General features: G+C 40.2%; 1 protein-coding gene across 4 annotated transcripts in view; it reads left to right on the top strand.

Annotated features, from left to right (window-relative positions):
• MAP7 (microtubule associated protein 7) overlaps positions 1-23,483 on the top strand; it is a 202,302-nt gene extending 178,819 nt beyond the window's left edge. For 2 of the 4 annotated variants that reach the window (XM_049901831.1, XM_049901841.1), the window contains exons 9-18: positions 183-298; positions 758-1,041; positions 3,035-3,293; positions 4,416-4,587; positions 4,880-4,981; positions 5,368-5,418; positions 5,526-5,583; positions 12,119-12,218; positions 19,378-19,601; positions 21,584-23,483. In XM_049901831.1, the coding sequence (XP_049757788.1) occupies positions 183-298; positions 758-1,041; positions 3,035-3,293; positions 4,416-4,587; positions 4,880-4,981; positions 5,368-5,418; positions 5,526-5,583; positions 12,119-12,218; positions 19,378-19,601; positions 21,584-21,594 (1,377 nt within the window). In that variant the 3' untranslated portion in view covers positions 21,595-23,483. The remainder of the gene's footprint in view (positions 1-182; positions 299-757; positions 1,042-3,034; positions 3,294-4,415; positions 4,588-4,879; positions 4,982-5,367; positions 5,419-5,525; positions 5,584-12,118; positions 12,219-19,377; positions 19,602-21,583) is intronic. The other 2 variants (XM_049901849.1, XM_049901821.1) reach the window with 2 other exon arrangements.
• Positions 23,484-25,602: the final 2,119 nt, after the last annotated feature.

Here is a 25,602-nt window from a genome sequence, read left to right as displayed (position 1 = left end):
TAATTCAGTTATATTCAGTTTTAAGCTAACGAGAGGACTTGCTAGGTTGGACTGAGTATAGTGACAAAGTTTTAAAATTTCCCAAAAAGGCATGAAATGGATTACACTTCCACTGTTGAACACTATCAATGTGGCTGCCTCACTGGAGGAAAAATCTAATTATTGTGTTTCTCTGAACTTAGGGCTATAAAACAGAGAAAGAAAGAGAAAACATACCCTTCCATCTTACATCTGGCATCAGAAGGACTTTCTCCCCATCTCATCCCAAAGCAAGATCACCAGCTTCCTCCCGACTTCGGTAAGTTGAAATATTAGAAGCCGGCTGGATTGTTCCGTGCTAGAGAATCAAGTAGCCTCTGTCTTCTGAAGGGAGCAGCCCTCTCTTGCACTGTTTGACTTTGACATTGGGACAGACATTCTTCCTCAAAGGAAGGGAGGGAGGAGTAGAATGAGTCTCTAAAGTGAATGTATGTCTGCATTTGCCAGGTAAAAGACAAATTGTTGTTGTTAGTTGCCGTTGAGTCATCTCTGGCTCACGGCAAACTTGTGTATAACAGAATGAAATGTTGCCCAGTCCTTTGCCATCGCCATGTTCTTTGATATGTTTGAGTCCCATAATACACATATTCTAAATACTTTTCTTTGCCATAAATTGGCATCCTAGGACTGTTACATGGCAAAAGTGGGGAGAAGAAAGGTTCTGGCAAGCCTATTCTGATGTGTCCCCTTCTTTCCCCCTTGTTTCTTTGTTGCCTAGGCTGCCGTCCAAGTCCTTTCCTCATTTGCCTGGCACACCCAGACCAGCATCCTCCCTGCCTCCCGGCTCAGTCAAAGCTGCCCTTGCTCAGATCTGGCCCCCATCTCCCGGCAACATCCGCCCTGTCAAGAAAGAAGTCAAAGTGGAGCCTGAGAAAAAGGACCCAGAGAAAGAACCTCAGAAATTTGCCAATGAGCCCATACTAAAAGGCAGGGCACCTTTAGGAAAAGTAGAAGAGGCCACGGTTGAAGAAGGGACACCTGCCGAGCCAGAGACTGCCCCTGGTAAGAAGTAATTAACTTGTCATGGGATGTGGGTTTGGTAGCTACACTCTTTTTCTCTTGTGCTGCTTTTATTTGAATTTTTTTTCTTTCTTGTTGGGGACTTGGAAATTCTAGTCTGAGGCTCATTTTGGGACCTATTCTTTAGTTTAATTTTCTTATGTATCAAGATAGTAGATTCATACATCCCAAAACCTATTGTCAGAACCACCATATGTTCATTCAGGCATGATTTCCTAGTCCTTTTATTCCAGGTTTCACAAAATGTGGCATTCAGAACACCTGAATCAGAATGTTGTGTTAGTTATCTATTGTTGTATAACAAATTAGCCCCAAATTTAGCAACTTAAAACAACAACAAGCATTTATTATACTTTGGGTCAGGGATTTGGGAATGGTTTAGCTGGGTGGTCCTGGCTCAGGGTCTCTCATGAGGTTGTAGTTAAGCTGTCAGCTGGGGCTGCAGTCACCAGAGGCTCAACTGGGGCTGGTGAATGTGGAGGATGGCTCACTCAATGGCTGTTGGCAGGAGACCTCAGTTCCATGACATGTGGATCTCTCCAAAGGGTTGCTTTATGTCCTGACAATCTGCTGGCTTCCACCAGAGTGAATAATCCAGGAGAGAGAAAAAAGTGGAAGCCACAGCGTCTTTATGACCTAGTCTCCAAAGTCACACTCCAATATTTCTGCCATATTCTCTTCATTAGAAGCAACTAACTAGGTCCAGCTCATACTTGAGAGGAGAGGACTTCATCTCCTTATTTTGAAGGGAGATATTTCAAAGAATTTGTGGAAATCTTTTTAATCCACCACATCTGTCATGTTTCCAATACAGTTCCCTGGGCTCTACCTCAGACCGACTGAATCAGAATATGTGGTGGTAGATCCCAGGACTCTGAAGGATAGTAAGCTTGTCCAAAAGGCCCAGTGGATCTCATATCTTCTGGGATAACGAGATGCTATTTAGAAGATTAAAATCACCTGGAGCTAGGAATTCAATATTTCTTGTTAAAAATTGACTTCAGTAATTTTCTCCTTAAGACTTAATTTGAAGGTAGAGGGTAGGGGCAAAGAAAAAAATAGATGATTCAAGACAAAATATTGTTAGAGAATGGAAGAATCCAATGTTTGAATGGAGAAAGGGAGAAGGGGCAAAGGGTGTCGTGATGGTAAAGAAAAATCTGTGGGAGCAGAAGGAGAAATGTAAATCTTAAGAGGAATGTCTGGAATGGTCAGAGGGTGGAGATTGCACCTCACCAGTGCCTTGTGATGGTGTAGAATCTTGTAGTTGTGGTGTGGTGGCGGAGGGGGGAGGCTGCTGTACTAGTTTTCCAAGTCAGGTTTCTAAATCTGAATAAGGTCAGAGAACATCAGCTGTCATCTTGGCATCAGGACTCACAGGGGGCACTCAGGAAGCATAAGCAGAACGAGTGCTAGCTTGTACTAGAAGAGGCCCTTGGCTTCTCCCATCTGAGACCTGGAGATAGCTTTGGGTAGACAATAGGGCCCTTTGTGTTGGGTATCATCTTCCCAGCCTGAATCTAGGCTCATGGCATGGACGCTGAGGGTGGTTATAGAAGGGTTTTAGTACTCTACTAAAAATAGTCACTAAAGAGTAGGAATTTCAAAAAGGCAACAAAAGACAAGTGGAAGGTCTTGTCATCTTCTTTCGCTCAGTGTCTATCTTCCCACAAGACCTAACATGAAGCTCTGTACTCAGTACACATTTGGTGTATGTCGTTAACTGATTTAACTTGTATAAAAATAAGGCTTGGTGGCAGAGTGTCAGCTTCTGGATTCATGCAACTTATTCATGCAGCTTTTCTTTATCTGTTGCCTGGTTACAGACAGAATACAGTGAGAACACACAGTAATAAACATTCCCTTTTCTTTTATAATGATGAATTCTAGGCCTGGGTTGTGGGGAATGCTAGTTATTGTTTTGTTCTTTGGGTTTTGTTTCCAGCTGATTTTCTCCTTCTACCTGTTTGTACAGCTGCTCCAGCCCCGGCCCCTGCTCCAGCCTCGGCCCCAGCTCCAGCCTCAGCCTCAGCCCCTTCTCCAGCCTCGACCCCAGCCCCAGCCTCGGTCCCAGCCCTGTCACCCTCTGTGACTGCCAGTCCTTCTACTAAGACCTCTGCAGGCACTACCGACCCGGAAGAGGCCACAAGGCTGTTAGCCGAGAAGAGGCGGCTGGCTCGAGAGCAGCGAGAGAAGGAGGAAAGAGAGAGGAGGGAAAGGGAAGAGCTTGAAAGGTAAAGGGGAGACATGGTATCAGTGATATCATGGTGATGTCTTGGATTAAGTCTTAAGTCTAAGGCAGGAGCTTGTAAGAGTGGTGAAGGTGAATGGATTGGCTGTTTCAGAATTACTCTTCGATGGTGTTCCTCTGACCACTAAGCGATTTTTTTAAATTGAGTTGTTTTATTATAATGACAACCCAACAACATTAATGGAGAAAGGTTTATAAAAAAAAAAAATGTACCCATAATCTTACCAGTTTTCAATAATTGTGTATATTTTGGGTGATCCTTTCCAGTCTCCGTGTACAGAGTGTATGTGTGTGTGTTTGTGTATTGCATTCGTGTAACTGCAATGGGAGGTATGATTGTGCAGTCTACTTTTTTATTTGACGTATCTCCAATCTGCATGTTTCTTCATTATCTTTCTAATCATTATCATTTTAAATCTGTACAGTGAGTGTTCATATAGTCTTCCATATCAAACTCCTGTCAGAGGGTAGCTGGGTAAGACAGTTAACTGCCCCATGATTGCTTGCCAGACACTATACCAGGGACAGTCTGCTTAGTCAGTCACCTTCTGGGGCAAATAAGGCTAATGTCAACATAAGTGTTCTTCAAACGAACAGAACTGCTCTTTTGGGAAAGACCACACCCCCAGTGTTAGGCAGCCATCTTGCATGTGCCCTGCCCTTGGTCCCAACAGGGAACTTGTATGGCACCTCTTTCTCCTGTCCTGTGAAAGCAACTTAGAATGCATGCCAACAGTGGAAGACAGAGCACTATGATCTTTGTTTATTTATTTGTAAAGACTTTCTCTTCATTTCGGCTTCAGATTTGCTATTGAAGTCACATTATTAAATTAAACAAGTCTCATTCTTTAAAGATAGTTAAATTACAGATCTTTAAAAACAAAAAACTTTCTTCAAAATACTTTCTACTTTTACTTACCACAGGTGGCATTATGGCTAGAAAGGGAGAAGGAAGACTAGAAGGTAGCATCACGTTCTGTCCCTTGACCATGCTGAATGGATCCAGTGGAGAAGATTTTCTGTCAGACCTGTGAACACACTGCCCTTGTTAACCACAAACTCAGGTCTCCTTTCAAGTAACTCTCCTCGTGTATCTTGATTCTAGACAAAAGAGAGAGGAATTGGCTCAAAGGGTGGCTGAAGAGAGAGCTCGCCGTGAGGAAGAAGCCCGAAGGCTAGAAGCTGAGCAAGCCAGGGAGAAGGAAGAGCAACTCCAACGGCAAGCCGAAGAGCGAGAGCAACAAGAGCGGGAGGAGATGGAGCGCCTCCAGAAGCAGGTACAGGTCTCTGGACTCCTGGGAGGTGCGGGGCTGCAGGACCACGTGGCCAAAGAGGCACAGGGCAACCACTGGCTCTAGATGGAAAGAAGGTTATCTCAGATGAACTGAGGAAAATATTGACTGTGTCATTGTTAGGAATACTCGGGGCAGGGGGACGGGGTGTGCTTACTCGTTTTCCACATGTTCTCTATCTGCCATCTTGCCTCAATGTGTGGTTGCCTTCGATTGGTTGGGGCAGCAGGCAAAGCCAGCCTCTTTGTAGAAAGAGCTGCCAACCTATTGTTTTCAGAAAGAAGAAGAAGCTCGTGTTCGTGAAGAAGCAGAAAGGGCCCGGCAGGAACGAGAGAAGCATTTCCAGAAAGAAGAGCAGGAGCGCCTGGAGAGGAAAAAGGTAGCTGCATCTAACAGCAGAAGCACGAGACTAACGGTTCTGATGAACTTGAAGGAGCCTGAGGCCAGGAGGCTAGCTCATTGGCATCAGAAAACAAATGTGTTCTCTGCTTTTCAGATAAACTAGAGTAGCTCTCAGTATTGATAATCTCCCCTAAAGAAATTACTCAATGTTTCAGCTTTTACCAAAACAGTTACTTCTTTGTGCGGTTTAAGCCAGTTTCAACCTTTTTGAATACCTCCAGTTAAAACACAGCAGTGGATATTACATTTTCCCAAAATCACAGCTATGTTTTTAAGAATCTACTATTTGCTTCATCAGGGAAATGTGCCAGCTGGCCTTCTTTCTGTATCTGATTCTTTTGCTCAATTCTTCCTTTCTTGTAGCGACTTGAGGAGATTATGAAAAGAACCAGGAGAACAGAAGCTACAGATAAGGTATTGACACGGCCATTTTTGAAGAAGTCTTGATAGCTTTTTTTTCTTTACTTTCATTTGTAACTTGAATGTATAAAAGTCCTTTTTTTTCTTTTTGTGGGGGGTAGAAAACTCTTGACCAGAGAAACGGAGATATAGCCAAGGCAGCTCTCGCTGGAGGAACAGGTATTTGTTTCAATGAACTCAGATTAATGAAAATGTAGTATTTTTTAATTGACTGTCTAGAGTCAAGATAGTCATTGATGTAAAGATGTTCACAGACTCACAGATGTGTGCCATCTGGTCCACAAGTTTTCACTTGATGTAAAATTTTGTAGCATTGCTGGCAGGTATTTTGCAGCATTTGTTTATACAGTGAAACCTGTGAGAGCTGGAACTCAACGGGACTGCCTTGTTTTTCTGGGTCTTGCAAATTTTCTACCTTCGACAGAGTGTGGTCTTACCACTTTTCTGTTGCTTTTTTTAGTGGAAAATACTTGAGTTTTCCTTCTCTGACAGGTTTCCACCTTATACAGGTTCCAGCTTTCACAGGTATTACTGTACTCTAATGGCGCGTCTAATATCTTAAGTCATTTTTTACCTTTACATTTTAAATCATTATACATTTTTATATATCTGTGTTTATATATACCTATATGCGTACATATTTTTGTATCCATATATATACACACACACGATTAGAAGTGTTTCCTTTGAGTTTAGAAAATTAAATCATTTGCTATTTACTACATGCAAAAGTAGCACGCATTCATATTTCCTCTTAAGGACTTTAAATTTTTACATTTTGACAACTTGTGGCAGTTCTCAAAAAAAAAGGATTTAAACATTATTTCTTTTAGTTCTGACTTCAGAGTAGCATTAAAGTTAACAATCTATTGAAATTTTGTCAGTCATTCATAGGCAATTAGACTTTGGGTGGAGATTATTGATTTCTTGATGATATAAAATCAAATTTGGTTTAAATAAAAATAAAATGAACCTTAGTTTTACTACTCAGATTCTGTTAATATTTGTTAAATGTCTTGTGTTGGGTATATTTTCATACAATTTTTTTTTTAATTATTTATTGTGCTTTAAGTGAAAGTTTACAAATCAAGTCAGTCTCTCATACAAAAACTTATATACACCTTGCTGTGTACTCCTAGCTGCTTTCCTCCTGAAACAGCACACTCCTCCTCTCCACCCTGTATTCCCCATGTCCATTCAACCAGCTTCTGTCCCCCTGTCTTCTCTTCTCGCCTCCAGACAGGAGCTGCCCATGTAGTCTCACGTATCTACTTGAACCAAGATGCTCACTCCTCACCAGTATCATTTTCTGTCTTGTAGTACAGTCCAATCTCTGTCTGAAGAGTTGACTTCAGGAATGGTTCCAGTTTTGGGCTAAGAGAAGGTCTGGGGACCATGACCTCCGGGGTCCCTCTAGTCTCAGTTAGACCATTAAGTCTGGTCTTTTTACTAGAATTTGAGGTCTGCATCCCACTGCTCTCCTGCTCCATCAGGGATTCTCTGTTGTGTTCCCTATTAGGGCAGTCATCGGTTGTAGCTGGGCACCACCTAGTTCTTGCAGTCTCAGGCTGGTGTAGTCTCTGGTTTATGTGACCCTTTCTCTCTTGGGAATTTTATTTAGTTCTCACTGAAGCCTTGTCAGGTAAAGGGGGCTTTCTCTTGGCATCAACAAGCATTTCTGGAGTCTTCCCATTTGCCAAGCCCTGTTGTGGAGCTGGGTTTCGATATGAACAAGCTACACCAAGTCTCTATACCAGGGGGCTCACAGGTAAAGCTGGTCACCAGCTTCGAATTCTGCTCTTTCCATGACCCATCCAGTCTTCATGATTGCATATGCAAGTGGTTGAATAGATAGCTCACCATTCAGTCCTTCTCTTTCCTCGTCTGTAGTATGAAAAGAAAGAACCAGAGGTACCTCAGTTTCTGTTTTTTTTTTTTTTTAAAAAAAAAAAAAGGCTGGAGTACCTCACAGAACTGCAATAAAGATCAAATCAGATTATTTATGTGAGAAAAAAAATCCCTGTAAATTCTGTTATTGTCAGGTGCCATTGAGTCAGTTCCAACTCACAGTGACCCTGAGTACAATAGAATGAAACACTGCCAGTCCTGTGCCATCCTCACAATCATAATGCTTGAGCCTACTGTTGCAGCCACTGTGTCATTTCATCTCATTGAGTGTCTTCCTCTTTTTCACTGATCCTCTGCTTTAGCAAGGATGATATCCTTCTTTAGGGACTGATCCTTCCTGATAACATGTCCAAAGTATGTAAGACGTAGTCTCACCATCCTTGCTTCTAAGGAGCATTCTGGTTGTCCTTCTTCCAAGACAGATTTTTTTGTTCTTTTGGCAGTCCATGGTCTCTAAATTCAGGTGGCTTATACTCAAATATATGCAATATTCTTTCCAACACCACAATTCAAAGTCGTCAGTTCTTCAGTTTTCCTTGTCCATCATCCAGCTTTCACTTGTGTATGAGGTGATTGAAAATGCCGTGGCTTGGGTCAGGCGCACCTAGTCTTCAAGATGACATCTTTCCTTTTCAACACTTTTAAAGGGTCTTTTGCAGCACATTTGCCAAATGCAGTGCGTCTTTTGATTTCTTGACTGCTGCTTCCATGACTGTTGACTGCAAATCCAAGTAAAATGAAATCCTTGTCAACTACAATCTTTTCTCCTTTATCATGTTGCTTATTGGTCTGGTTGTGAGGATTTTTGTTTTCTTTGTGTTGAGGCGTAATCTATACTGAAGGCTGTGGTCTTTGATCTTCATCTGTAAGTACTTCAAGTCCTCTTCACTTTCAGCAAGCAAGGTTGTGTCATCTGCATAACGCAGATTGTTAATGAGTCTTTCTCCAATCCTGATGCCCCATTCTTCTTCATATAGTCCAACTTCTTGGATTATTTGCTGAGCATACAAACTGAATAAATATGATAAAAAGATACAACCCTGATGCACACCTTTCCTGACTTTAAACCACGCAGTATCCCCTTGTTCCTTTCAAATGACTGCCTCTTTATCTATGTACAGGTTCCTCATGAGCACAATTAAATGTTCTGGAATTGCCATTCTTCGCAATGTTACCCATAATTTGTTATGATCCACACAGTCAAATGCCTTTGCATAGTCAGTAAAACACAGGTAAACATCTTTCTGATATTCTCTGCTTTCAGCCAGGATCCATCTGACATCAGCAATGATATCCCTGGCTCCACGTCCTCTTCTGAATCTGGCTTGAATTTCTGGCAGTTCCCTGTTGATATACTGCTGCAGCAACTTTTGAATCATCTTCAGCAAAATTTTACTTGTGTGTGATTTTAATGATATTATTCCATAATTTCCACATTTGGTTGGATCAGCTTTCTTGGTAATAGGCATAAATATGGATCTCTTCTAGTTGGTTGGCCAGGTAGCTGTCTTCCAGATTTCTTGGCATAGACCAGTGAGCACTTCCTGTGCTATATCTGTTTGTTGAAACATCTCAGTCAATATTCTGTCAATTCTTGTCGCCTTGTTTTTCGCCAATGCCTTCACTGCAGCTTGGACTTCTTCCTTCACTACTATCCGTTCCTGATCATATGCTACATCCTGAAGTGGTTGAACATCAACCAATTCTTTTTGATATAGTGACTCTGTATTCCTTCCATCTTCTTTTGATGCTTCCTGCATCATTTAATATTTTCCCCATAGAATCCTTCACTGTGCAACCCCAGGCTTGAATTTTTTCTTCAGTCTTGCAGTTTGAGAAATGCCAAGCGTGTTCTTACCTTTTGATTTTCTATCTCCATCTTTTTTCACATGTCATTATAATATTTTACTTTGTCTTCTCAAGCCGCCCTTTGAGATTTTCTGTTCAGCTCTTTTACTTCATCTTTTCTTCCTTTTGCTTTAGCCAGTCAATGTTTAATAGCAAGTTTCAGAGTCTCTTCTGACATCCATTTTGGTCTTTTCATTCTTTCCTGTCTTTTTAAGGACCTCTTGCTTTCTTCGTGTATGATGTCCTTGATGTCATTCCACAACTCATCTGGTCTTTGGTCATTAGTGTTCAATGCATCAAATCTATTCTTGAGACGGTTTCCAGATCCAGGTGGGATAGACTCAAAGTCCTACTTTGGCTCTTGCAGACTTGCTCTAATTTTCTTCAGCTTCAACTTGAACTTGCATATGTGCAATTGACGGTCTGTTCCACAAATGGCCTCTGGCCTTGTTCTGACTGATGATACTAAGCTTTTCCATTGTCTCTTTCCACAATATAGTCAGTTTGATTCCTGTGTATTCCATCTGGTGAGATCCACATGTATAATTGCTGTTTATGTTGGTGTAAATCTTAGGGGTTTTCAAATATAAAATATTATTGGTGTTTTGGGTTTGTTTCAATTAAGGCTGGCCTGGGCTTCTGTTATGTTCCATTTGCTTTATAATAGGGTTTGCAGACTGTTTGAAAGGTAGGAGCCTGGATGGTGCAGTGGTTAAGAGCTCAGCTGCTAAACTAATCAAAAGGTCAGCAGTTCAAATCCACCAGCAACTCCTTGGAAATCCTATGGGGCAGTTTTACTCTATTCTGTAGCGTTGCTATGAGTCAAAATTGACTTGATGGCAGCGGGTTTGGTTTTTTGGGTTTTTAATTAGCCTTGTTTGGAGAATAGTCCTAGTTGTTGCATATTAAGCCTGTTGCATTTTTTAGCATGCTCTCTTCAAGAATGATGAGATAGATACGGGTCATAAGCTGGCATAGTCTAATAAGCTGTCAGAATGATCATTTAAGATGTAAATTGTACTAAGGATTATTTGACGGACTGATTCTATAGTTTGCATGGCCAGACTCCTTGTTTTTCATCTTTCTCTTGTGTTTCATGCCCCCTGTTATTCCCCTATCAGTTCTTTCAGTATTTTTTGTACATCAACCTAAGAATGGACAAAGGTGAGAGGAAAGGGGAAACTTGTCAATCAATATACCCACGTTTTTCAACAGTTATACAAAATTTGGTTTGAGTTTAAACTGCTAAAAAGAGGTTTGAGGATCATCTGTGGACAGCAAATCTTCCTCTTTTCCCAGTCACACATCTGGTAAAGTGCTAACTGGTGTCATCAGTGCTCCAAAGTGGATTCTCTGGGGCAAGTAGGGAGGCAGATGAGTTTGCTAGACCGATCAGAAGTCTTCTCAGACGCTGCCTGTTATTAGCTTTGTAAATTTTACTAGTTTTCAAGTAATCACTAATCACTCCTTCACTTCAGTTATCAGACTCATTGCATCTCTGGCAGTTTTATTGAATTTGTGCCAGATTGGGAAATAAAACTCCCTTGAAACTTCTTTGAAATTATTTCAACCGTCCTGTGCCTGCTTCCAGTGGCTGCCAGCAATCCTTAACTTGCAGATGTATCTTTCCATGGCATCTATCTTCCCGTGTTTTTACCTCCATGGTTTTCTCACATCAAGACTGAGCCATAAACTGCCACATATTTTTAAGTAACCCTGCCCCAGATTTTAAAGTTAATCATATTGGTAGCTTAAGCTAACAATTAAGCTGAGCATTGAATAATGAGGTGGCCTTCCATTCATGAAATCTTCCTCATTCTAAGTGTAACTAGAACTAAACTGAGTTTTAGAATTTTTTTTTTTTTTTTTTTTGGTAACTTAAGGTATCCGTAGTGATTTGCTCTGAATCCTTCAGTAAATATGTGGTCTTAGTTATCTAGAACTGCTATAACAGATAGACTACAAGTGGGTGGCTTTAACGAACAGAAATTTTTCTTCTCACAATTAGGAGGCTGGAAGTCTGAATTCAGGGCACTTGCTCTAGGGAAAGGCTTTCTCTCTGAGTTAGCTCTAAGGATAGGTCCTTATCTCTTTTCAGCTTCTGTTTCTGGGCTCCTTGGTGGGCTTCATATGATATGACATCTTCCTCCCCCCATTTGTGCTTACTTGCTTCTGTGTCTAATGTCCTTTTACATCTCTAAAGTGGTTGGTTTAAAACATATCCTACACTTATATGGCCTCATTAACATAACAAAGAAAACCCTATTACCAAATGAGAGTACATTCACAGGTATATCGTGTGCCATCCAGTAGATTAAGACTCGTTGGGCAGAGTAGAACTGCCCCATAGGGTTTCTTTCCTAGGCTGAAATCTTTACAGGAACAGATCACTAGGTCTTTTCTCTTGAGGAGCAGATGGTGGGTTCGAACCACCTACCTTTCAGTTAGCAGCCAAGCACTTAACCACTGTGCCACCAGGGCTCCTATTCACAGGTACCAGGATTAGGATTTACAACACATATTTTGGGGGGGCACAATTCCATCTATAGCAGATGTTTAGAGTCAGCCTGACCAAGTCAGCTAACTGCTATCTTCATTAATTGCTTCAGTTTTAATATTATAATTTTTTGTCCAGAGTGAATTTAGTGCAAGCGAAGGTAATAACAACATTTCTTTTAGCCCTTACAATGTACTGAGCACTATTCTAAGCACTTCACATTTATTAATACATCTAATTCTCACAGTATCCTATGAGGTGTAGGTACTATTATCCATTGAGGAAACTGAGGTACAGAGTGTTTAAGTGGCTTGCCCAAGGTCACACAGCTGGTAAAGTAGCAGACATGACATAAATCCAGCCATTCTGCTCCATAGATTCTGAGTTTGCTAATACAGTATCAGTAACTCTTTGTTCCCTCTCCTTGGCTATGTCTAACAGTATCTGCACTTCCATGTGTGACAAACTCTCCAGGAAATGGAGAACCAGTGGCCAGCCCACAAGTGGTTACCTCACGCCAATTGAATGCAACTGTGGAGAGGTGAGTTGAACAACTGGGGCCTTTTCTTTTTCACTGACACACATTACAGCACACTTACCTCACCTATTCCACCAGCATTTCCTGGGCCTGAAGGAATTTCAAGGTTTTAACATTAAGATTTATTTTTATTAGGATTCACAAATTTTTGGCAGAACTAGTAATTCTGTACTCTGAAAAGGGGGGAATAATCTTTTTTCTTGAGTCTTTAAATGTGATATTAAGGTTTTAGAATGATGATTAAAGAAAATTGGAGGCCTGGTGGTACAGTGGTTAAAAGCTTGCTGCTAAGAAAAAGGTTGGCAGTTCGAATCCACCAGCTGCTCATTGGAAACTGTATGGGGCAGTTCTAGTGAGTCACTACGAGTCAGAATGACCCAACAGCAATGGGTTTGGTTTTTTGCTTATTAAAGAAAGTTACAGGGAGTAAGTTGTTAGTTTTCTCTATATCTCCTGATATGGACCATATGTACATCCTTTAATGATATGTAACGGTTGTATTTGAGCTATACATAAAATTATAGTAAGTCACAGGTTTGTTTCATGGTAAAAGTAATTTAGATGCCAAAAGTTTTTATAGTATATTATTAATAGCAGTGGTACCTATCAAGCCATTAGGAAAACTATAGGCATAGAATTTTTCTTCTCCTTTACCTAACCATATAGACTGGTCCAGAATAGTATCAAATATAAACATCAGACTATAACATAAGGATGACCCTAATAAATTAAATCCATTGGCCATTTACCCCAGTGTGGATCCCTTTAAAGGAGGGGAAAAAGTTCTAACAAATGCCCAGAGTTACTTGTATTATTTTTACTTAAAGGTGTACAAATATAAAATTAGGCCTAATATTTCTACAGTTGTTATTTATCTGTCAAGCCAAAACAGCAATCACAAATTTAAGTAAAAATAAAACTGTTAGACCAAGAACACTCAAATTAAACAAGTCATTTATTATCGAGGAATGATATTTTTCTGAAATTACATCTATAATTTACACATGACACTGATTGATGCCTTTTGCATTAGACATTAGGTGCTTAGAGTGTCACGAGTTGCTGATGATGCATTTCACTCACTGCTTTTCTCTATTTGAACTGCTTTAAAACTTCAAACTATCATAATGTCCCTTGGCTTTTACTTGGCACTAATGCACCATTATGCATTACCTGAATGATAAAAAAAAAAGGTAATGATAAATGTGCACTACGTAAAACCAAACCAAACCCGTTGCCATTGAGTTGATTCCGACTCATAGCGACCCTATAGGACAAAGAAGAACTGTCCCATAGGGTTTCCAAGGAGTGGCTGGTGAGTTTGAACTGCTGACCTTTTTGTTAGCAGCCAAGCACTTAACCACTGCCGCACCATGGATCCTCATTTGTCATTAGCCCTTGTCAAATAACCTGATAAAAGCTGATACTGCCTGGTTTACTCTGAAATACAAGTCTAAAATCAAGCACAAAAATCACGTGGTAAAACTCAGCGCTGTGATAGTCAGGTGACAGACTATTCTGTTGATTTTAAAAAATTCTTATCAAAGTGAAAAGATAAATTTTTAAAAAATTTCCTGTAGAGAATCAGACCCCAGTTTGAGAAACAGTCCATTTGTGAATGACACTGGCCTGCAAGGAATATTTAGTGTGATGTTAAATTTGTTCCTTGGTATAACTCTCACTCATATCATTTTTTTTTTTTTTTAACTTTTATTGAGCTTCAAGTGAACGTTTACAAATCGAGTCACACTGTCACATATAAGTTTATATACACCTTACTCCGTACTCCCACTTGCTCTCCCCCTAATGAGTCAGCCCTTCCAGTCTCTCCTTTCGTGACAATTTTGCCAGCTTCCAACTCACTCTATCCTCCCATCCCCCCTCCAGACAGGAGATGCCAACACAGTGTCAAGTGTCCACCTGATACAAATAGCTCACTCTTCATCAGCATCTCTCTCCTACCCATTGTCCAGTCCCTTCCATGTCTGATGAGTTGTCTTCGGGAATGGTTCCTGTCCTGGGCCAACAGAAGGTTTGGGGACCATGACCGCCGGGATTCCTCTAGTCTCAGTCAGACCATTAAGTATGGTCTTTTTGTGAGAATTTGGGGTCTGCATCCCACTGATCTCCTGCTCCCTCAGGGGTTCTCATATCATTTTTGATGTGTAACCTAAGCAACTCTGTTTCCCTGAATTATTTTGACATTTGTCTTCCTTGAATTTATCAAGACCAGTTTTGAAGCAATCTGTATTTTCACTCTCCATCACCTCTTGTGTTAGTAAATACAACACACTGCTTTTAAAAGTTTTAGTTCTTTTACAGCTACTTATTTCAAGCGGTTGTAATAAACTAGGTTTTAGGGAATAAATCTGTGTTCAAATTTCCCATAACCTTCATCGTTTTATGGATTTTGTTTCTACTCCCTCTCTGTTTTCATCTTATAAACTATAGAGTCCTAATATGCTTGCCGTATCAGACAGTCTGATCAGAAGAGAGAAACCACACATTAATTTAAACAGGGAAAGTTTAATATGAAGAATTCCTTGGGATTGGAGGAACAAGGGATTGGCTGGTAAGAAGAGAATCTAAATACAGGGATATCAGATATCAAGAGTAGCTATGGCACCTAGGGCTGCATGTAAAGAAGACCCCCACTCACCAGGGCTGAGATCTAGACCTTGTTGAAGAGGGCGGAGCCACAGCTCACTGGATGACAGAGAAGTTGCTGTGGTTTTGTGCTGGCAGAATTTGCCAGAAATCCACCCCCTAGGGTGTCAGGGAAAGCTGTTCACCGGAAGATGCCTCAGCAGAGGCATTCTGCTATAAATCTACCCCAAGGGAGCACTGGGAGAAGTTTCTGGCCACTATGCATTGCAGGAGCCAGGTACCAGAAGGCCATTCACACCATAGGAACCAGGTGCCAGGTCGGCTGTTCACACTGCAGGAGCCTGTGGAGCAGACACATCGGAACCAGGAAGCAAAACTGTTTCCTCTTGCAATATCTCTCCAGCAGCCTCTACTGACAAAGCTTAAGGTCCTGCCAGGTGGCAAAGGAAAATTATTTAAAATGCCTAAATCTACTTTTATAGAATAGGAATAAAGGGTGAATTTGGAGCTGAGAGGCGATAAATTAATTTACCTTATCTTTATTTTTTTTGTTGTTTTTTAATTTTTTATTGTACTTTAGAGGAGATTGACAGAACAAACTAGTTTCTCATTAAACAGTACACACATTGTTCTGTGACATTGGTTAACAATCCTAAGACATGTCAACACTCTCCCTTCTCAACCCTGGGTTCTCTATTACCAGCTTTCCTGTTCCCTCCTACCTTCCAGTGCCTGCCCCAGGGCTGGTGCACCCCGTCTTGTTCTTTTTTATGGGCCTGTATGATCTTTGGCTGAAGGGTGAACCTCACGAGTGACTTCATTACTGAGCTGAAAGAGTGTCTGGGGTCCACACTTTCAGGGTTTTTCTAGTCTCTGTCAGGCCAGCAAGTCTGGTCTTTCTTTTTGAGTTAGAATTTTGTTCTACATTTGTCTCCAGCTCTGTCCAGGACTCTCTATTGTGATCCTTGTCAGAACAGTCAGTGGTAGTAGCTGGGCACCATCTAGTTGTACTGGACTTAGTCTGGTGGAGGCCATGGTAGATGTGGTCCATTAGTCCTTTGGACCAGTCTTTCTCTTGTGTCTTTAGTTTTCTTCATTCTTCCTTGCTCTGGAAGAGGTGAGACCAGTGGAGTATCCTAGATGGCCACTCACAGTCTTTTAAGACCCCAGACGCTACTCACCAGTGTAGAACATTTTCTTTATAAACTATGTTATGCCAATTGAGCTAGATGTTCCCCGAGACCATGGACCCCACAGCCCTCTGCTGAGCAATTCGGTCAATTTATCTTTAAAAGGCACCTTCCCCAGCTCTTTGATCATTTTAGTCATATTTCTCTAGAAGTTCATCAGCATGAGTGTGGGAGAAAGAGCTTTAGAACCAGAAGTCCTAGCCTGGCTTTACTCCTGAGAAGCTCAGTGACTCTGGGATCAGCCTACCCAAGCCACAGTTTCCTCATCTGGAAATAAATATATTTCTCCCACAGGGTCTTGGGGAGTCCAATGAAAAGTATCTATGAAGGAGCTCTGAAAGCTCTGAAAGTCCTTGGATGGTCCAATTGGTTAAGAACTTGACTACTAACCAAAAGGTTGATGGTTTGAACTCACCCAGAGGCACATCAGAAGGAAGGTCTAGTGATCTTCTGGAAGGTCACAGCCTTGCAAATGCTATGCAGTGCAGCTCTACTCTGAAAGACATGGGTCTCCAGGAGTTGGAATCAATTCGAGGACAACTGGAAGTCCCGGTAGCACAAACAGTTCACTCTCAATTACTAATCTGAAGGAGTCCTGGTGGCCCAGTGGTTAAGAGCTCGGCAGCTAAACAAAAGTTGGCAGTTTGAATCCATCAGCTGCTTCTTGAAAACTCTATGGGGCAGTTCTACTCTGTCTGACTCAATGGCAATGGGTTTGCATTGTTTAACCATTCCTAAAACAGGTTCTTGTTTATTAGTAAATATTCCCTTTGATTCAGTGGGGGCTCAAGTTTTTAAACAGTTTTACATATGAAATCCTATTAAAAACTTTAAAATTGCAAATAAATCACATGCATTGAGACTCCCTTTTACTCTCAGTTTCAAGTCAACCTTGAAATCACTTAGTAAAGTCATTGTTTTTCACCTCAGTGCATCATGTTTAGTTAAACATTCCCCAATCCTCTTACTCAGTCACCATCTTCATTAAATACACTCCTGTGTGCCCAGAGTAGATTTATAGATTCCACCAGCTTGCCCACTGGGAATTAAATCCCTGCTTTTGGAGGTCACCTGGACCTCTTTTTGAAGAACTGGATGTGGTGGTATTCTGTCAGTCTGCCATGGCAAATGCTACAATCACTGTGGCAGAGTTTGTTTTCACTAGAAAATTCCACTCCTCAGAATGAACATCCTTAGATCAGATTAAGAAAAGCTTCACTCTTTCCGGTGTCTTGAGTACCTGATACACTGGCTAGCCTGCTCTTCAGGAAAAATAAGTGTTGTGAACTGTGTGACATTCACCCCTCACTACCCCCAGAGATTATGTCAGAAAACTGTCCATCAGCCTCCTAGGATGACAGTGGCATCCTAACGTTGTTTTCCTAGCAGGAAGGGCCAAGATCTCTTGTTATCAGAGAAACCCCAGTCAAGGAACTTCCAGAACCTTACTCCTAACCCTGAGGGGCATGAGTGAGACCTGTGGCCCCTGTGGTTTCTCTGGATCTCACCCTTCTGTGTATAATCCTTTTACAAGCCCCAAAGACATTCTCTTTTCCATCTTTCTCCTCCATGACAGGCTCCCCACCGTCAATAGATAGACTTTAAGAAGGTATGAGCTATCAAAATTTTGGCCAGCTTTTAAAAGTACAAAGAAATATATGAACCTGAGCAGCTCAATTCTTACTCCAGAAGCCATCTTTAGGTCTTGAAAAATAAATAGTCTTTGAAGGGGATAGCGCCTGTTGAAGGGATTGAACTGAGGGGCGTGTTTATTCATAAATAGGAAACTTGCTTAGAACAGAAAACAAAAGATAGAAGTAAGTGTTTGTGGGTGGGGAGGATATCAGAATAGGAAAGGAGGGAATTATTTTAAGTTTCTCAGGTCATTCTGATATATTTCTCCACCCCTAGTTGGGAACCTATAATAGAAGCTGAAAAGCTCTCATGGGTGGACAGGCTACTATCTCACCCCCAAATAACCCAGAAAACAACTTGTTCAGAGCCATGGGAGGGTTTCTCTTCAATAGAATGGCTCTGTTCTCTTAAATAAGGGATTTATAGTAATTTTGATGTTTGGCCTAGTCTTTTTCCTCCAAATCTTATGAGTTCATCACAAAGAGATTTTAATTTACAAGTTATTTGTTATAGCATGATAGTAGACATGAAGGAAAAATTAGGTCCTACAGTAAGCTCTGTGGACTATCAGATTCTGACCGTGGCCCCAACCCCACTCACCACATATGCTTTGAGCTGACCACATGAAATATACAGTCCTCAAAAGTCTTACACCCAGTGTTCAGATGCCAGAGTATAGCCAAAAAGGGAGAATGCAAAAGCTGGTGCCTTACCCTGAGGGGATACACAGATTCATAATCCCTAACCCTAGTGACTTCAACTAGCTTCAGTTTTATAGTTTCTGCTCGTCACATTGCCCCTGAACTTTTAATAATTGATCAGTCCAAAGTTTATGACACAATTGTTCCTCCAGTTGCTGATAAGTAAGAATTGGTGGAGTAGCCAGGTGGGAGGGGGAGATGACATCAGCTATTGACTCGTGTCTGGGGTTGGTTGTTGCCTTTACAACTTGTTAGCACATGCAGGCCTGAAAGGTGACAGGAGTTAAGATTACCAAGGAAATAGGTTTGGGGGATATATTACTGTTCTTTATTTTTTGCAAAAACATCTCTTTAAAATCTCTTGGGATTAAGAACCGAAACAATTTCCCTGGTTACAGAACGCCATTGGTTTAGGGAAAGAACAGGGGGATGGGTGTGGTAGACCAGCCAGTCTGAATGGCAGATGTTAGGCATGTATGTGTGCACATGTGTGCGGGCCTGCACCCTCACACAAACTATTATCGTGCCAAGCTTCCTCTTCCTCCTCAGTGAAATAGCAGAACAGCGCCATCACACTCTGACTATGTGTAATATTTTTGTGGGTTTTTTTTTTAGAGCACTTTTACAAATATTTTCAGTGTACCCTGCAATGCCCTGTAAGAAATTTAGAATATTTTTTCCAGAAGAGGTTTAATAATTAACAAAAATGTATAAAAAATTAAAAATTCAAATCAAAAATGCTTTAGAATGTGTACCACAAATTTGATATTTCTCATTGACTCAGGAAAGTAAGCTATTTCCTCAATTGGGGGGGGGGTGGTGTAAAAAAAAACTCTTCCCCACCTCCCGCCACCAAAAAAATACAATGGAAAGATCGGTTTTACATTTGCTTGATTTTACCGTTTGGGAAGGAGATGTAAAAAGACTGATTTTCTAAAGGTTAAGCAACTAACATTACTAAGACTGTTGTTGTTATTGGGTTCTTTCCAGTTTTGATAGTAACTCATTTTAATTTTTAAAATTCCCCAGTACTCCCAATTTGGAAAAACAACCAAATGAAAATGGAGTATCTGTTCAGAATGAAAATTTTGAAGAAATCATAAATTTACCCATTGGATCTAAACCATCCAGACTAGACGCCACCAACAGTGAGAGCCCAGAAATTCCTTTGAATCCAATTTTGGCCTTTGATGATGAAGGGACACTTGGGCCTCTGCCTCAGGTAGATGGTGTTCAGACACAGCAGACAGCAGGTAAGCTTGTCTCAAACCCCGTTCTGTAATCATCAGAAATATGCAACACCCAAGAGGGAAGGAACTGCCTTCTGCATTGCATCTGTGTCCCTCTTTATCCTATGAAGGAATCTAAGGGACCAAATAAGCCAACAGAGAAAAGATTGTGTGTAGATCATAGAAACTGAATTTCAAAGTAAATTGGGCAATTTCAGGGGCCCTTCTTATACTCTCACTTAGTACTGAAATCCCCTCTGCAGCACCAGTGGGGGACCTTCACAGAACAACTCTCCCCATCACCCAGCAGCACTCACTGCCAGGATGCACCTCATATTAAGACAAGGCTACCTCAAGGTCCTGAGTGGTATAAACAGTTTGTGCTCATCTAGTAGCTAAAATGTTGGCAGTTTGAACCCACTCAGTTGCATGGTGGAAGAAACAGGCCTGTGAATCTACTTCCGTAAAGATTGACAGCCAGGAAAACCCTACGGAGTAGCTCTACTTTGTTAACACATAGGGTCTCTTAAGTCACAAATTGCTAACAGACACAAAATCAACAACAGACGAGGCTGCCTCCCCATGGCTTATGACCATTGGATCTAATTCTGCCTATTGGAAAAAAAAATTTGATTTTTCCTCCGTTTCTCAGCTCTTCAGGTATTTGAAGACTGATATGTTCTCCCATCGTTTTTCTCATTTAGGTTTAACAACTGGAATGATATGTTCCTGTCCTTTTTAAAGATGATGTAATATGAATGGATAGTTAAATGATTTAGATCATGGGCCTAGTAGCCCAAGCTAGGATCATACTGAACCCTAGGGTCTTCACACTTCACCGAGTGAGCATAGTTGCTGCTGAAACTGCCTGCTACTCTCTATGACACTGTCTCTGGGACTCACACTTGACCTGAAGTCTTTGTGCAAAAAGAACAGGAGTTTTACAGGACCCAATAAAATAAGGAGCTACATCAAGTATTGCAGTCTGGTCATAGCAGTTTAACAGCATAATCCAATCACAGACTCAAAAATAAGTGGGGTGATCCCAGCTCTCTCTCTCCTTTCACATATCGACCAACATATCTACACCATTAAGAACAGATTCAATGGGCTTAATTAACATGGAATTGGTATAGAATCCTTTGTGGCCAAATTGTTATGCATTTTAGAGCCTACATGTGAACTTGTAACAGGTATTTTCCACTTTAACTTGGTTGAAAAAGACAGTGTTAAACCACCCATCCAGAAGAAGCTAGTGTTTTGGGTTTTTTTCTCCTTTAATGTATTAATCTTGGAAGAATAACTTCAGTGAACTCTACTAAAGAAGACGACTATAAAAGGAAGTTGTAAAGTTCCTTCCAGTTCTTACATTCTGATTCTTAAGTCTCTGGGAACAATTTGATTACTTTTTTGCTGGTAAAAACAGTCCCAGCACAGCTTCTTCCTTTGGCGTGTCACAGATTCATAGCAAAGGAACTTCAGATGACTTCCTTGCTTCATTTGCCAGGCCTTATATCACATTGGCCCCAATGTTTCAGAGATTTGAGTTTTCTGTCATTTCATTCCCACTGATCCTGCACTTCCATACATTTCCTGGAAACACAATCCAGGGTCTTTGACCTTGAGAGGTATCAGGGGCCTTTTGGGGTCATGACTATTTATTAAAATTTAGTCTCCAGTATGTTTGGAACCCTAAGCATCAAATGCTGAGGGCACAAGACAAATGAATGTTAAGTCCCTGACCTCAAAGAAAAATACAATTTATGTGTGCAGTATAGAAGAGTAAATGGTATGTTGAAGTAAAGCATATATATTTTTCCATTATTAGTAGAATTCACTTGAGTATATGAAAGCTGTGAACCCTGATTAAATTATGTATTCTTATATATAATAATGTATGTGAAAGTGTGGTAAGTTTTAGAAATGTATTACTGGAATATTCTTTATGTATGATTTCAGATAAATGTCCTATTAATCTGTTGTGTTTTTTCTGTCTCCTAATATAGAAGTTATATGAGCATTTCTTCTGAAGAACCAAAGCAGAAATTTCATAAGAATTTCTACGGTTAATGGAATTCCTTCCATGCTATAAAGGAGCATACCCCTGCCCCCTCTAGTTTTCTAAAGATTTCTCGAACATCTTTTTGAAAAGACTTTATTAAAACCAGCTAAAGACAACAGACTGGATAGTTTTTCTAATAATTTTCGCCAACAGAAAAAATATTCCTTACTCTTCAATACTTTAAAATGGTTTTTCCAGCATGCTCCTTCTTAGCAAATCCATATTTTTCTGCATTCTTTCAAAGACAACATTTGGCTATAAAAGAAATAGACTGACTAGGCATGATTTTTTATATAGATATTTTGGTCTTAAAAGCTAACATGTAAAATTGTCAAAAAAATTACCTTTTACAATACATAGTACTTGAAAAATAAGTACCTCTTTGCTCTACAAATAGAGTGAATAGGGAGGTGTTTAAATTATGTTTAAATTAAGCCAGTTTGTTTAAATATTGCAAAGAGCTTTATTTGTAGAGGCAAATTATAGGCAGATGACCAGGTTCTTGTAAATGTAACTTGTCCATGGACATCCTGCAAACCCAGCTGTCATTGCATTCTCCTTGCATCCCCTTTTGCAAAAGCATACTAAAAAGTTTTAAAATGTGAGAAAAAGCATTATTTTTTGCAGAGCAAGAACGTAATTTACTGTCCTCTTAAATAATGTATTTATAAAGTTTTTCTGGATAAACTAATCAAATAAATTAGAAAAATGTGACAACATTGCAAATTTGCTTTATTACATGCATTTCTTCTTATGTTACTATGAGAGAATGTTACTGATAATTCAGGGCTATTTCTGAAGTCTGTATATTGCTGCTGTCCCCAGTGATGGAGGGACTTATATTTGCCTTACCTGATCACTAATTGTTTGGGGGGAAATAAAGATTTAATATTTGTTTAAATTAAAAAAAAAAAAGAATTTGGTTTTGCTCATTTAAGAGCAATGAAAAAATGATGGCATGTTGACTCTGTTCGGCACTCAGGATACGGTACATGTTGCCTTCATGAATGTCCTCGTTCTGCGTAGCGTCCGTCAGTTTCTCACTTTCCACTCTTTCTTCACTTTTGCTGCTGAGCTTAGCTGTACAAACTTGCACTTTTATATGCCATTAGATTCAATTTTATTTTACCATTTTAGAGACTACTAAACTAAATATTGAAAGAGAGGTGTCACTGAGGGAACACATGTTTTTATATAGAGTGTTCAAAAAGGTAAATGTCTACCACTATAGTGTGTTGTTTTTATTAAAAGAGGATTCGGTTAATCTAGATCGAATAAGAGACTGTTCATCTATTGGATTATGTCTTTAAAATCCAAACATACTGTCTTTAATAACAACTGTAATTTGTTAAAACATTAATTTGGGTTTTTTTCTGTTCTCAGTTGTCCATGTACACAGTCGTTATATTAAAAAAAAAAAAAAAAACTGTTCAAAAAAGCTGTTTTCTTTCTTTTCATTGACCTAGCATGAAATAAGGAGCCCTGGTGGCACAACATACGGTTAAGTGCTAGGCTGCTAACCGAAAAGTCTAAAATTCAGAACCACCAGGGGTCTGTGGGAGAAAAGACCTGGCAATCTGCTCCTGTAAAGATTTACAGCCTTGGAAATCCTATGGGGCAGTTCTACTTTGTCGTATAGAATTGCTGTGAGTCAGAATCAACTGGACAGCACACAACAACAAAGCATAAAATACCAAATATGTTTGACGATAGTATTACCCTTAGGCTTCTCATATGTTATAACTTTACCCAAGCTGATTTCTTGAGTTTTCAAGCTGTCCAGCATTTTACTTCAATGACGTTTCTCCATCTTCCTGTTGAATAGCCATATAGAATAAGTTTATTTAAAATTTAGAGCATAGTTCTGTTTTGGCTATATTTCCTTTTTTCATTATATTTTTAAAATTGTACCATCATTAGCAAAGCCTGAAAGTCTTCTAAGTAATCAAGTTTTAAATGGAAAGGGTGTAAAATTCTCAACTCTATTTTGGGAAAGACAACACTGCGAGAGGATGACCTTGACCTTTACAATGGCTGGATTGCCTTCTGTCCAGTGCGTGAAGCTCAGTAGTCACCTGATCTTAAGGGGGCTACGGATGCTACTACATTTAGGGGAGCACTTAGGAATTAAATCTGACTCTCACCATGGAATGAGGGTAGGTGGACTTTTAGTTTCCTTTACACACCATTACAAACTGTATAGTTTAATCATTCACCAATTTAATCATTCACTAATTACAGTTTAATTTGGTAGGTAGCCTCCAGTTCTTAAAGGGAAGTACTCTCGCGTAACCTCGCTACCTGGTGAGATATATTACAATGAAAGCGAATTTCAAACAGAATTCTGTCATGTGAGCAAATGTTTACTAGCAAGAAGACCCTCTTAAAAATGTTGGGGAAAGTTCCAACTCTTCTCACAAACAATCCCACGAACATCTTGACTGAAAGATTCACAGTGAGGCAGAAGAGGTGATATCCTGAGGACAGGAATAGGTAACCTGGTTGGATCAGGCAACAGTGTCTTAAATGGGTGAACGAGGGAAATATCGCACACAAGCAAATAAAGCTCTTAGACCTGAGGTACTAAGCAAAAGGCATTACCTTTCAAGATTTGACAGATTCTTATACCTCATCCATGTTTGTTACCTTCAAAAATCCCTCTAGTCAACCATATACTTTTCAAACTCCATTCACCAATGATGAACATTACCGTCATTTATGCTGATTAACACTCTGGTCTCGATTTAGAAGACAGTATTTAAAGCACCTGCCTAGCCACCTGACTGGGTGCTTCAAATGCTAATGAACCTACCCTGGGGTAAGACGAAAGTTAAATTCACGTGAGCATGTATGTCACAGAGTTTATACACTAAAGCACTTTAAATTACTGCACAGCAATTCAATAGGCATCAAATAAATTCTTCCTCCTTTTGCTTTTTTTTTTAGCTGATGGAGATTGTTCAATTCTTGGCCATATCTGTTTTATGCCTAAAACGTTAAACAACGTGATGAAATAGATATTGAGTCAGGTTACAAAAAGCAACCCTTTAAGATGATCTCACTTTGGAGGAACATCGTGGCCACCCTTCAAGCTGTTTTTGCTCCACTTAGAGGTGCCCTTGGTTGTCACGTGTTTATGTCGGGCACCTAATCATTTAGGAGGGAGCTTTGAAGGCCAAAAGTGGGAGAGAAAAGGACCTTCATGTGAACAGGCAGATAATTTCAAATTTGTTACAAATAAAATATTTTGTTAACTATTTCCTCGTTGGAGCCCTGGTGGCTCAGTGGTCTAAGAGCTCGGCTGCTAACCAAAACGTCAGCAGTTTGAACCCACCAGCCACTCCTTGGAATCCCTCTGGGGCAGTTATACTCTGTCCTGTAGGATCACCATGAGAGGTTTTTTTGTTTATTTCCTTGTTAGCCTATTTGAGTTTTTGTGTTGGTACGTTTGATTACAATTTTAGAGGCCAAAAGTAATTTTAGCAATTAGTGCCAAAATTGGTAAAAAAATTTTTTTTAAGTTTTTAATTACAGTTTTAAAAATACACTGAAAAAATATTAGGACTGACAGTTCACTTTTGAATTATTGGATCTCTGTTACCTTGCAGAAGGAGACTGGGCAGTACAAGCAGTTTGGGATCTGGCTGCTAACCTAACAGTTGGCAATTTGAACCCACCCAGCAGCTTTGCTGAAGAAAAGCCCTGGTGAACTGCTTTCCTAGAGACTACAGTGAAGAAAACCCTATGGGACAGTTCTACTCTGTAACATATAGGGTCTCCACAGGTAGGGGGCCAATTCAGCAGCTAACAACAATACTACATCTGCCACTAATTAGCCATGTGAGGTTTGTTAAATTGTTTGTGTTCTCCAGGCCTGGATGTCTTCATCTGTGAATGGGAACCCAATACCCATCTCAGAGGGTTGTCTTAATGGTTACTAAAATGGTATGAAATGACAGTGAA

The sequence above is a fragment of the Elephas maximus genome, chromosome 1, assembly GCF_024166365.1.
Source record: "Elephas maximus indicus isolate mEleMax1 chromosome 1, mEleMax1 primary haplotype, whole genome shotgun sequence".
In the NCBI taxonomy this organism is placed as follows: domain Eukaryota; kingdom Metazoa; phylum Chordata; class Mammalia; order Proboscidea; family Elephantidae; genus Elephas; species Elephas maximus.
This window is presented reverse-complemented; position numbering and strand designations above follow the sequence as displayed.